The sequence below is a fragment of the Acanthochromis polyacanthus genome, chromosome 7 (assembly GCF_021347895.1).
Source record: "Acanthochromis polyacanthus isolate Apoly-LR-REF ecotype Palm Island chromosome 7, KAUST_Apoly_ChrSc, whole genome shotgun sequence".
NCBI classification, from domain to species: domain Eukaryota; kingdom Metazoa; phylum Chordata; class Actinopteri; family Pomacentridae; genus Acanthochromis; species Acanthochromis polyacanthus.
Genome location: NC_067119.1, coordinates 17,902,670 through 17,915,382, shown reverse-complemented (window position 1 = coordinate 17,915,382; position 12,713 = coordinate 17,902,670). Strand labels below are relative to the sequence as shown.

Sequence of the window (12,713 nt, the reverse complement as noted above, 5' to 3'; positions counted from 1 at the left end):
TAAGTATGAGATCAAAAACAAAGACAGGGAGTCATTCCATAGGGGTGCATATATAAGAACAGTATAAAAATATCTCCTTTAGGGAGTAGTAGTGAGATAATCCTGAGGTTCTCTTCTGGTTCTCTTCTTTGTGTTGCTATCACTAAACTGTCAAGGTTCTACCCACCTTATTAGTCCCATATTATTGAGCATATTCTCATGTCATCATTATCAGGTAACCTCTGAACCCCAATCAGTATATAAGGCAGGGTATCTTTTAAAAAAAATCACAAAAAAACACCATTAAACAGCGCCTTAAACTATAAAAATGAAAAGAATTGGCAGATTTTCACCTCTCCTACGGTCCTGAACTATTCATCTATGGCACACAATTCCATAAAGGAATGCAATTGTGTTCCTTCATCAGTACTAACAATAGAATAATCTGTCTCTTCTTTCATTCAATCTAAATATTGTCTGTTTTCATAATTTGTTATGCACATAATTTGTCAGGTGCACAGAAACTGTGCATGAAATTACATGGCAGCTCCGGTACCTATAGTTTAAAAGCAGCTCTTCGGTGACTCATAATAGCGAATAGCTTTAAGCCGTTTACCTCAAATAATCCCAAGACCTGCAAACAAGTTGGTACAGTTGCTTAGGAATCGTCCATGTGAATGTTTTACCCTGGCAGGCATCACTCTAACTTTGTAGCCAGCTGTCTTTTTGAAGTCTTCTTCCTTTTTATGAATGCTGGGTCAGAGATAAGACATGTTGTCAGATACATAAACACAAACACATCAACTGAGACACCTGACTGCAATAAGCTCAAAGATGTGTATTGAAATAAGGCTGTGTAGTGTTCTTCTTATTAATGCCAGAAACAACATATGTTTTTTATGATAGTGGATCAGTTTAAGGAATGGAAATGTCAATCGGATTGTTGGCACACAACTATGGCTGAAATATTACCAACGATCAGATGTTTTATTCAGATATTTCTTCTCAGAGGATGAATCCTAATGTTTTGGCGATCGACTGACTTTTTGTTGAGCACTTTCACAATATTTTTGCTTTTGATTAAAGTTTGCTGACATATTAGGCCATGACATTTTCCTGCCTTAAAGTGACTTAGATCTAACTCTTTACTGCTGCTAAAATGTGTGAATCAATAAAATCCCTTCTTCTCTCTCCAATCAGCCAGAGATTAGAGATTAGGGTTTAGACTTTTTCCCCACATCTTGATGTTGATTTTACCAAAAATAGACACAACAGCTATGGTGCAATTAAATATCTGACACATGGGTAAAAAATACAGACTTCTTAAAATGTGATTTCAAAATAAATATTATTTTGTCTGCAGTTTCTTACTGATTATATTAAATTATCGATGAGGTTTAAGGACTTGCTACATGCTGCAGCTCAGCACACCAGCTCACCTACAACTCTGCTCACACACTGTAAAACTATTCAATTCAATGTCATTAAACAGCAAAATATTATGTCATAGCACTTCAGATAGTAAGGTGAAGACCTTAACATTTTAAATGGAGAAACCCAACAAATCCAAAGTTTCCTTTAGATTCCCCTTTGAGCAAGCACAGTGGGGACGAAGAAAAAACCTGCCCGCTACTTTACACTACACACTGCTACACTGTAATATTGAAGGTATTCAGCCAAATATGTGCAAGCAAGAAATTATTCAAAAGTTGAATATGGAAAATTCCACTCCACAAGTCCATAACAATAACAACAACAACAACAACAATTTTAAATGTATTGATTTTGCACTAGCTTTAAGTCTGGCAACATTGCCTCTAATACAATGTTATAACCAAATACCTCCAAAGGTAATTACAAAACTAACTGTACTTCATATTTTGTTTTTGGGTTGTTGGTTTATTTATCTATTTATTTCTAATATGCAAATATTAACATGCTAGCACAATAAACAATGATGTTCTACATCAATCAATCAATCAATCAATCAATCAATCAATCAATCAATCAATCAATCTTTATAAAGCCCTTTTCATGCTAGGGAGCAGCTCAAAGTGCTTTACATAAAAACAATGCAACAATTAAAATCACTTAATACGTCAACATGTACCTGCTTGGCATGAACACATTAGCTGTACTATATGGACTCTCTGACATTAGCATTTAGCTCTAAACCTTTGTTGTGTTCATGCCACATGCATGGCTATAGATAGACAGAGAACAACAAATGAGAAAAGGAATCTGACCAGGCTTTCGATTCCATATTTTGATCCCACCGTGGTGATGACACATTTCGGTCAGAGCTCTAAAAGTATTCAGGGTCGATACCCTGCCATAACCTAAATATAGATGCTCGTTTTTCAGCCTCTTCATGTTGTGGTTCAATTCATTCAGTTGTTGCTTCCTTTGCAAAACTTTTGTTTTTGGGTGAGCAGTGTTCATCAAAAACATCAGGAGCTGGAGGCAAAAGCTCCTTTCCTGCAGGGAGTGGAGGAAGAAGAGGAGGTGGTGGTGGTGGTGGGTATGCTGAGCATGCTCTGTAATGCCTTGGCCTTAGAACGAAGCTCTGCTGACCTTGAGGGTGTCATATCGATCGATCGACGGTGAGGAGCTGTGTGTGCATGTGAGAGAGAGGCAGAAGAAGATGGAGGCGTGCAACTCCACCAAACAAGGAGAAAACTGAAACCTGCACTAATGATGAATCATTGATAAGTCCTTTCATCTCTTTCCTTCCTTCAGGTTTTCTTTTTCTCGCTGCCTTGCCCTGTCGTTTCAATCTATTTTTTAACGAAGGACTCTTCTTTCCTCATCTTTTTCTCATCTCTTTCTATCATTGTCGCTCTCTCTTTCTCACTTCCTTGCCATCTTTCTGTTCTTCTCACCCTGATTTCTTGTCAAAAGTCAATTTTAGCATTCTCTCCTCATCTCAGCTGTCTCTCACTCTCTCCTCTTCACATTTACTATTTTACTTTCAATCACTCGTTCCTTTCCTGTCTTGACATTTCTGACTTTTTCCTGCATCAGAACTCGGGTTTATGTTGATGCTTCGCTCCCTACAGGTGCTTCCAGGGCATGAACACACATAGATGCTGCCACGTCCTTCTGTCTCTGCTCTGCGCTGTCTGATCTGTTTCTTTTCGGGAGTCTCCAGTCATTTTGGAGGGCTGTTACGCAGAATTTTGTGGAACCTGTTCGGCTTCCAGCTGCCCTATTTAGAATGGCCTGCTCTCATTCTTTATCTATTTCTCAAGGTCTGTGGATTTTTGAGAAGGCCATCAGGCTTACTGGGACAAATCCCAGTTGGCTGCCACATTGATAAGTCCTTGGACTCTAAAAAACATGCATAACTTTTTGCTGGTACTGTTTGTGTGCCATTTATTTGAGTTGCACATGAAAGTGTGCTGCATAGATGTTGGCATCAAATCAACCCTTATCAACAGTAGACTGACTACATCTAGTTTAGTTTCATCCTTAAAAATGTATCCTGATTAAAATCGGGCTAAAGAAATTAAACATTTTGCTTTTGCTTCTCTGTGACCGTATTTTATTTTTTTTACAAATACAAGCAGATTACCTTCTTGACAGACAATTTGTGGCAAATTGGACTCATCCAGGAAAAGCAGCCTTTACTGAGGTATTCTGGGCCCAGACTCAGACAATGTGGCAGACCGCACAATTAGTCTCACCAAACCTGATTTGCTTTCTCTCTGGGGCTGTATTGATCAGGTAGGTTTAGTCTTATTTGGGAGCAGGTTGGATCCTAAATGATACTGACAAGGACCACGAAAACTAAAAGGGTGAGAGAATTTTCACTGGTCAGTGTCTCTATCTCAAATCCAACAACTAAAATGATCCTGTAACCTTTAACCGGTTGATAATTTGTGTTGTTTCTGATCTCACTAGCTTTACAGTGTGCCTGAAAGCACCACATTTATCCTGAAACAATGTCACCATTACTCTGAACAACACTGTCGTTAGTGCTTAACTTACCCAGTAAGAAAAGTTCACAGCAAGGTCTTACGATTGTGCTGATTAACTGGAACATCCAGTGGTTTCTATAAAGATGTGCTGTATTTACATTTTGGAAATGTATTTTCCCATGCTGTAGCCCCGCAAAAGAAATTCCATTCATCTGTATCCTGTGAGGAAGATAATCAATTTAATGCTCACTCACCTTTAACACTAATTTTCCCCTCTTCTGCTGCTACAATCAATATTAACAATCGATGTAATGAGAGTCTGCAGGTCACCCTCATTCTTTTACCAAGTTGTAATCCACTGTTTTATTTTAAGTCCAACAACTTCACTTTTACCCAGCACATTAGTGGAATTATCAATCACACAGCTGTCACAAAAGCAGAGTTAGCTGATGAAAGGGAACAGAAAGACACACCTAAGCAGAGATGAAAAGGTGGTCACTAAAAACTAATGTTGCTCTGTGCTGTGGTTTGTTTGTATTTCTTTAAACCAATCATATTTTTTGCAAAATAGTGATGGGGGAATTGTTTAGGTGGAACATTTGCACACAGAGAGACAGCACTATCGTTAAAATGGCTAATTCATTGAAAACAATGAGCAAGGCTGCCTCACAGATTAAATTTTACAAAAAATTTGAAACTTTCCCCGTGGTAGGTTGCAGCAGAGAGGTTGTTGTTTCCCGTGATTAACTTGAACAGTAACGGGCCATTCTGCCTTAATTCACAGAATGCTTCCATCTGGCCATCTTCAATCTGGCAGATATTTTTTCTGTGCATATTAAAATGTAAAACGTATGTAGAATCTGGGGTCATGGGTAACAATAGTTTTTGAGTTAAATTATTTTTAAAGAGGGGTGGGGTCATGTCGATTTTTACACCGTTTTCCTCGTGCCAATCTGTGGAGTAATGAGCGGTTGAAGTGACATGAGTTGAGAAGTAATGTAGGTATTGTCCTGCAATTTTCCGGGCTCCTTGATATGTACATATGGTCTTTAATGGCACAACCTTGCTTTGATAGAATTACACACACCAGTTATTATAAATTTGATCTGTAAATGTTATTTTGGTTTTTTTTCTATTCCAATATTCCACCAACCATAAAACCTTTATTGTTCTTTTTTTTTCTGGGATTGGTGCATATGACCCTACCACATAGACAGTGGAAGGCGAGTATAAAGATGTGTGAAGTACATGAAAAATGGCAGGTTTAATCCTACCAACCAACATCCACTGAGTCAGACTAATCGCGACACCATCACTACTAAACCTGCTAATCTTGAATCGATGCTTTTTAAGTTATTGTTCTGCCATCATGAAAGCACACACAACTAAATACAGTCTATAAAATCCTCCAGCGTATAACAAAGCAGCCAGGAGATCGTGTGAGGAAACCTGTACCAAATGTTGTCCATGTCTTATTGATGACAGAGGAGCAGAATAATGCAGCCAATATAAATAATGTAAACCTGCTACAGCTCTTTACTCGCCTATCAGAAAGAGACGGTCAGCGATTCATCCAGGTCAGTGAGGCGGGTGATGCTTTTCCACTGCACACCTGTTCAACACGGTGCAAGGCCTGACGCACTCTCTTCACACTTTCTGATCACAAATTCACCATCATCAGCAGCACTGACTGTGTGTTCACGTGGAGGCGTGTGTGTGTGTGTGTCTGTATACACGTGTTTATGATTTAGAAAACCATGTTGTCATGACAAAGTGCTGTTTGTTTTAGATTAGCACTAGTGGTGTGCTGCTATCTGCGGCTTTATTCCGGCCGCTGAGACGAACCTCGGTCGTCGGTCTGGTCGGAAATATGCAGAAATTTAAAATAAACAGCAGTTATGTGGGCACAACTGGTGCTGCGGATCACCCGCAGCTGTCCGACGCTCTGTCTGATTCTACATTTCATGCTGACGTCACCATCTCTCGGTTTCTCTCTCCGCTCGCTCACCCCAAAGTCAACATGCTGCAGGGCATATACATCTGGATGTATGTGGAGCATAAGGACGGGCGCGCATGGGGAGAAGGAAGGTCGACAGTGGAAAGAGAGGAGGATGAAGTCTCAAGGGAAGCAATCAGAAGGGAAAACTGGTAATGTGACCTAACATCCTACACATGAATGGAAGTGCATACATATGCAGAAATGCTTAGACATACGAGAAAACACACACACACACACACACACACACACACACACACACACACACACACACACACCGACAAAGCTGTGCTTCCATGACTTCAGAGGACAATACATTGACTTACAATAATTTCCTGGAGATTTACTCTAACCTTAAGCACAAATGTAACTTGCTTAATCTAAACTCTAGCCTTAAGACATGCCTACAAATTTAAATTCAGTGATTTACCTTATGGGGACATGCTTCTTGTTTCCATAAGGACGTCCCTATAATGTGACTGTGTAAGCAGATTTTGGTCCCCACAACATGAGCAATAACCATCACACACACATATATAATGCTAAGAGGCATTAGAGAGCTAATCTCCTTCAGCGCAACCTCATTCACCTTTCCTGGAGAAAGAAGAAACCACACACAAGACCATAAATGCAAACACACACACACATGCACACGATGTATATACGGCTGCTCTATCTGCCTTGCATCCTTCCTCTCTGGGGGACCACAAATCAATCACTGTCAAAATACCACACTTCCAACAGTGCGACAGAGAGAAATGCACACATGCCCGGCAACACACATTTACTAAGTCTGTCTCCGCATTTGCATTCACGTTTTGGTTTACTAATTTGAATGTCAATTTTGGACCTTCACTGCATGAAATGCGAATGGTTAAAGCAGCGCCACAAAGTTATTTATTCCTAAAACAACCGTATCTTTAAACAGCACAAAATTACTTCCTCGGCACATTGGATTCTTGGGTTGCTTATCATGAATGCATTATGTCTTTTCAACCAAACTAAAGTCAACTGAATGGAAGACACAGAAAACAGTTCCTACACCCAGCTTATGTATTTTAGGATTTTCTCGACAAAAATCGAGCCTGTAGAAATCAAAGCTGAGCGTCTGGCTGCTTATGGTTCTTTAGCTGCACGCTGAATGTCAATATTTAAAAAGAAAAAAACTGTACAACCCTTGATGCAGTATTTAGAAACGGATGGACTGAGGGAAATATTGTTCAGAGGTTATTGTTAGTTCACAACAAATGAGAAAATATCAGCCAAGCATCAAATCAGAAAAACAGAGACAATTCTGTTGCAGCAGGTCAGGATGACAAACACTACTGGAGAAATAGATTAGTTTCATCTGTAGCCATTGCAGAAGTTACACATTTTTGTAAAGGTGTTTTTTTTTGACAATTGTGTCAAAAAAGATTAATTGTGATTGTGTGATTGTTTTTGTGGAGAGGTGAGAGTGGGGTCAATGGCTACCACAGCAGAGCAGTCAAAACAACAAAGATTACAGGAGATCATTTTAGTCTGCATGCATGTTATTCACCAGCAGAACTGAGACCCATTTCAACTCCATCAAACAACAGCATCTTCCACTTGAAAAGGATGTGTTCATGGATACATGACAGTCCTAATACTAAATCACTGATTAAAGAATTTATTTAATTCATGTAACTATTTTTACATGTACATAATCCACTCAGACTTCACACTTTGAGTTGAAAAAAAATCCCTGCAAGGAAAACTTCACATGTATCCCTCGGGATTTAAAGTACAAATAATTCCCCCACAAGTGAGAATAAAGATTTATTTATACTTTGCCCCTCAAAAATGTAACCATACATCAGGACCACAGCATCACCTGACAACATTGGTACTGGCTGGCCACATTTTTCACATTTAACAGCTTCGCAAAACACCAAAAACTTAAATGTCGTTGGACATCAAGTTCCAATTAGCTTCTGATTTCAGTGTTTTGAGATAAATCTTCAATGTGCTTTTCATGTATCCATGAGGTCATCTGTGTTAAACTTAAATTGCCCAAATGTTTGATCTACACATCCGCAAACAGCAATTGCCATCATTTCCCACATCAATCCTAATCAGCTCATCCTCCAACAGAGGATGGACGCCACCAGTGGAGATAAAAGTCAGGAGCCTTACCTTTGATGCCAAACTTGGAGTTTCCTCCAAACTTGAGAATAACCAACATCAGAAGGAAACCAGTGAAGGCTACAGCAGCGATGCCTACAACCACGTACACCTGTACAGTGAGAGAGCAGAGTTATAAATCTACCAGCGAGGCGAGCAACCACACTGACAGTGGCACAAAGCCAAATGTCAAACACACCACAACGAAAGGTACAGGCTGTGTTTATATCCCTGTTTAAGAAAGGCAGATTTTCTCAAGTGCTGCTCTATTTTCAGTGTGTTCAGTTGTTTTCTATTATGTGCAACATTAAAAAAATAGATCCAGCTCAGATGTTTCTGGACAGGTAACAGAAATAAATGAAAGAGAAACAGCGACAAACAGTAAACAACTGACAGAGACAATCAGAAAAGAAACAGAGCTACAGGAAAACACTGAAGACTGACTTACAGCGACTCGATCCTCAGGTGGGTCCACAGGAGGGGTATCTGTTGAATCACGAGCGGAATAAACAGAAGAAAAGCCACTTAAGAAGTGATTTATGGTCAAGTAGAGGACACTGTTCCACTACATGTGACATAGACTTTTTTTTTTTTTTAATTCTAGAACAATAATACAGAATCTGTAATTTCCCAGCCATTTGGGACCAGAATCTGTTCTGTGGGTGAAATTAACTCAAAGTGGTTAGAGTTTTGCCCTTTGTTGATTAACAGCAAAGGTTTAGTCACAGCTGAGCCTTCTTAAAGACACTGTTTTCAAAATTTGACGGCAACTCTGCTGCTATTCTCAATGTAAACTGTGCATGTCAGAGTGGAAACCCTGACAGTGTAGCAACAGTAAAGAGAGGCAGCAGGCTAATTTGACTGTGCTGCTTGTGAGCGAATAAAAGACGTGGCAGTACCTGTGGTTACATCTGCAGCAGGGACGACGAGTTATTGGAGAAAGAGACGGACAAAGACAAATTAGGCCTCAAGCATAAAAACCTATTTCAACTGTAAATTCTTTAACATGCACGTCACAAAAAAACAGTCAATCATGCCTGTTCTCTGAGCTCGTTTCAGAAACAGAATCATGACACAAACACAATACACACACTAACGAAACAACATATATTCAACGTGCACATCAGAGAAAAACAAAACAACAACGACAACATCAGGGCCAAAAAAAAAAAGACATCACATCAACCCTAATTTCTTGGTAGGTATATAAACGCACCCTCAGCAACTTGAGAGAGAAAAGAGAAAGAGAAAGATTTCTAACATGTAATTTGAGTTAACTGGTGACGATGATGTTAAACATATAAACATTGATCTGAGAGCACAGACACTGAATAGACTGGATGTGTTGCAATTAACTACTTCACATGGGAAATAAATTTCACTTACCATAATAGTAAGGATCCTTGTCAGATCCTGCACATTGAGACAAAAGCAAAAGGTTTTAGCAAATTGGTATCAGCCTTTGCCCCATATCAAATTGGGAGAAAGTGTAGGTTTTTGAATTGATGTTATGTATCCTTCATAAAACCACCATTCTGCATCTTAATTAAATGTTTCATACTGTATCTCAGATGTATGTACTCTCTCTTTGCAGATGCAGACAGCTGTGGATACAACAGACATGTAGTTGTTGTTATTGCACTACTTCCTGGTCTACGTAGACTCCTTTGTGTATGAATTCTGAGCACATCCTTGTGGAGATCTACATCATGCGGTCCTTAGTGGACCCTTGTATGCTTAAGTATGAGTCAAGTATAAGGTCAGTGTAAGATTTCCCACATCTCCATGAATGCAGCACAAGAAGCCCAAAACTTGTGTCGACTACACTACAAGGACAGCATTGTGCGTTTGTGGAGTGTGTTTATACTGACTCATTGTGCATATCTGGAACGCGTCCTCTAGTGCAGGCTGGCTGGAGATTAACAACCACTATGTGTCTGTGAAGCTGTTTGTGTGCGCATCCACAAGGGAGTATAAGTCTTAAGTCAGACATACCTGAACACAATGCTAATAATCTGATAACAGCAGCTGCTCCTTAAAGCTGCTGCCTACTGATAATTGTCAATTCAAAACGGAACCATGCCAGTACGGCGTCCCTATATTTGCATGCATTTCAACAACCAACCCCTCATCATCAATCTCTGCACATTATGCAGATGGCAAATATATATACACAGTTTGCATTCCTATTTACGTTGTGAAACAGTATCATTGAGAGGATAGTGCTTTAAAAGTCTAAAGGAAGAGTGTACTGTAATGCGGAGGAAGCAATGACACTCCCTGTTTGCTAAACAGAATGTGAAACTGAGGACACAGAAAATGTACGTTGGATGTTTCTGAATTTATTTTAGTTGAAAAGAAAACTTGTAACCATGCTCTGTGTTCCGTGTAAGCAGTTCAACCGAGAAGTTGTTTAAATTTTTGTAACATAACAGGAGTTTGCAGCCGAGATGCTAATTGTTTCTCAGTTGCATCAAGGACTGCAGAATTTTTAGTTTTACACAGTATCTGGTGAAATATCACAATTTTAAGTTTAACTTTGATTAAGTGTCGCCATGAAACCACATGTCACACTAGACTAGTTCAGAAGATGTCAGACAGTTGAAAATCCAATTAATATTTCAGTTTTCAAAGCTTCTGACTCAATCAAATTGTGTAATTTTAGTGATTTGTTAAAAATAACAAAATTCCTTTCAAACCCTGCAGTGAGTTTTGGGGTTCAGAGGATTAAAGACAGATGGTGTCACAGTAAGCTCTAACTGTGGGCTGATTTCACTTTCAATGATTTTAATTAGCAATATATGCACTGCATGTTAGAGCAAGAGGGATGATTTTTTTCAATTTTGTCACATTTGGTTACTAAAACTCCACAACAAAAATAAGGAAGTCAAAGTATGCACTATAGGCTATGAAAAGTTTGCAAGTAAAATTAGTATAAAATGTAAAAAAGCAATCTTTTTTCTTTTATTACTGATTATTGTGCTGATTTTATTCTACAAATTCTACTGAAGAAGCTAAATGTTAGATTTTAAAAGCTAAAATGGATTGCAGCTTGAAAAATAAAATTAAATGATAAATTGATCATAACAATAGGCACTGATTGCTTTTCTGTTGAATAACTAATCAATGAATTTTCAGCTCTGAGTTTCAACCGTGTCTGTTTAAACAAAAGTTAGAACTTGGTTTTAAAAACAACTATTTTCGGTGATGCAATAACGGCATGAATCAGAAGATGAATCATGGTGCAGTGTTACTCCTCACCCTCCCAGGGTTTCCTCATGAAGTGAGCCTCCACTTCCTTCTGGTCCGACCCGTATATGTTTTGAGCCAGCAGCGTGTATCGCCCATTGTTGAGGTGTGTGGGGTTGTCGAGCTGCAGACAGCCGTGGTACTCTCTCTCTGTGACGTCATGGATCATGGTCATGATGTAGCGCCCCTCCGTCACAGCTTCATCATCCAGAAACCACTGTAACTGTGGCTCTGGGTTTCCTAGAAAGGTAATAAAGACATTATCAGTAACGTGAACTTGTTTTACATTTTGCTAGACTTTGCAAAATTACAGAAAACAAACATCAAAGTATTTCTAAAAGGAAATGATTCTGGATGTTTCTTATACCTGCAACACTAAAAGGGATGCACCAGTTGTGGTCTGGGATCGCGTCGCTCAGCTTCGTGATTTTGGGAGGAACTGAGTATATTGGAGAGCAAAGAGAGTTTAGGAGAAACAATGTGAAACACAAACAGAAAAAGACAGAAGCAAGATAAGGCCAAAGGTAAAACTAGCAAAGCATGCATAAACACTGATTAAAAGATGAGAAGAACTGTTGTCCACTCAAGCTATTAATTCAGTTTTAAAGACTACTCTACGTGGACGGGCACTCTGACACATTAATCTGCATTGAAGTAGGGCTGCTTGCCAGAGGGTAAACGTACAAAGTATATCCAGCACCAGAGAGGACTCCTTCTCTCCTACGATGTTTTCAGCCGTGCAGCTGATCTTGGTGTTGTGATCCTGTGACGACAGGTTGGACAGTCGCAGCACTGAAAACTGGCCCGATGTCTCCATCTGAGAGAGAAAACACATCCAAATACATATCAGAATGATGATTTAGTGCTTTTGGGGTGATACGTGGTTTTCTTTTTTTCGTTTACTTACATTAAATTTGAACTTAGTTCTACAATTGGACTGTTTGGAAAGGGATTTGCTATTCTGAATGAAAAATACTAACGTGTAGATTCCTTTTGTCCTTGTAGGTTGCTAAGGACACTGCTACCGGAGCCTGACAGTCTGGCAGTTTTTTAGTTGATTATTCTATAATTGTATGTGTATATATATGTATATATATATATATATATATATATATATATATATATATATATATATATACGAAGTGGAGTCCAAGCTGACGTCTTTGTGTCATTTTATTAACAGACTGGCTGACATTCCTGTTTATTTTCATACACCAAGTTGTTGGTTTATGAGGTACACGCATCAACACTAATAAATCCTTCTTTAATGAAGGTTGTAATGTTACATTCCTTTTGAAAGAGGTGTTGATTCAACTTAATGGCTCTCTTGGTAGCTATAGATATATTGCTGTTAAACTACACAGCGGTGCTGAAGTATACTGAGACACGTTTCTAGTATTTTGTTCAGGGCAGAACAAACACCT

At 39.0% G+C, this 12,713-nt stretch overlaps 1 protein-coding gene across 4 annotated transcripts in view; it reads right to left on the bottom strand.

Annotated features, from left to right (window-relative positions):
* The window catches only part of ntrk2a (neurotrophic tyrosine kinase, receptor, type 2a), a 106,269-nt gene that overhangs the window by 76,278 nt on the left and 17,278 nt on the right, over positions 1 to 12,713 (bottom strand). For 2 of the 4 annotated variants that reach the window (XM_022199091.2, XM_022199092.2), the window contains exons 7-13: positions 11,974 to 12,106; positions 11,657 to 11,728; positions 11,302 to 11,529; positions 9,427 to 9,453; positions 8,940 to 8,951; positions 8,489 to 8,526; positions 8,053 to 8,152 (exon numbers count right to left, since the gene is read on the bottom strand). In XM_022199091.2, coding sequence (XP_022054783.1) covers positions 8,053 to 8,152; positions 8,489 to 8,526; positions 8,940 to 8,951; positions 9,427 to 9,453; positions 11,302 to 11,529; positions 11,657 to 11,728; positions 11,974 to 12,106 — 610 coding nt within the window. The remainder of the gene's footprint in view (positions 1 to 8,052; positions 8,153 to 8,488; positions 8,527 to 8,939; positions 8,952 to 9,426; positions 9,454 to 11,301; positions 11,530 to 11,656; positions 11,729 to 11,973; positions 12,107 to 12,713) is intronic. The other 2 variants (XM_051951180.1, XM_051951181.1) reach the window with 1 other exon arrangement.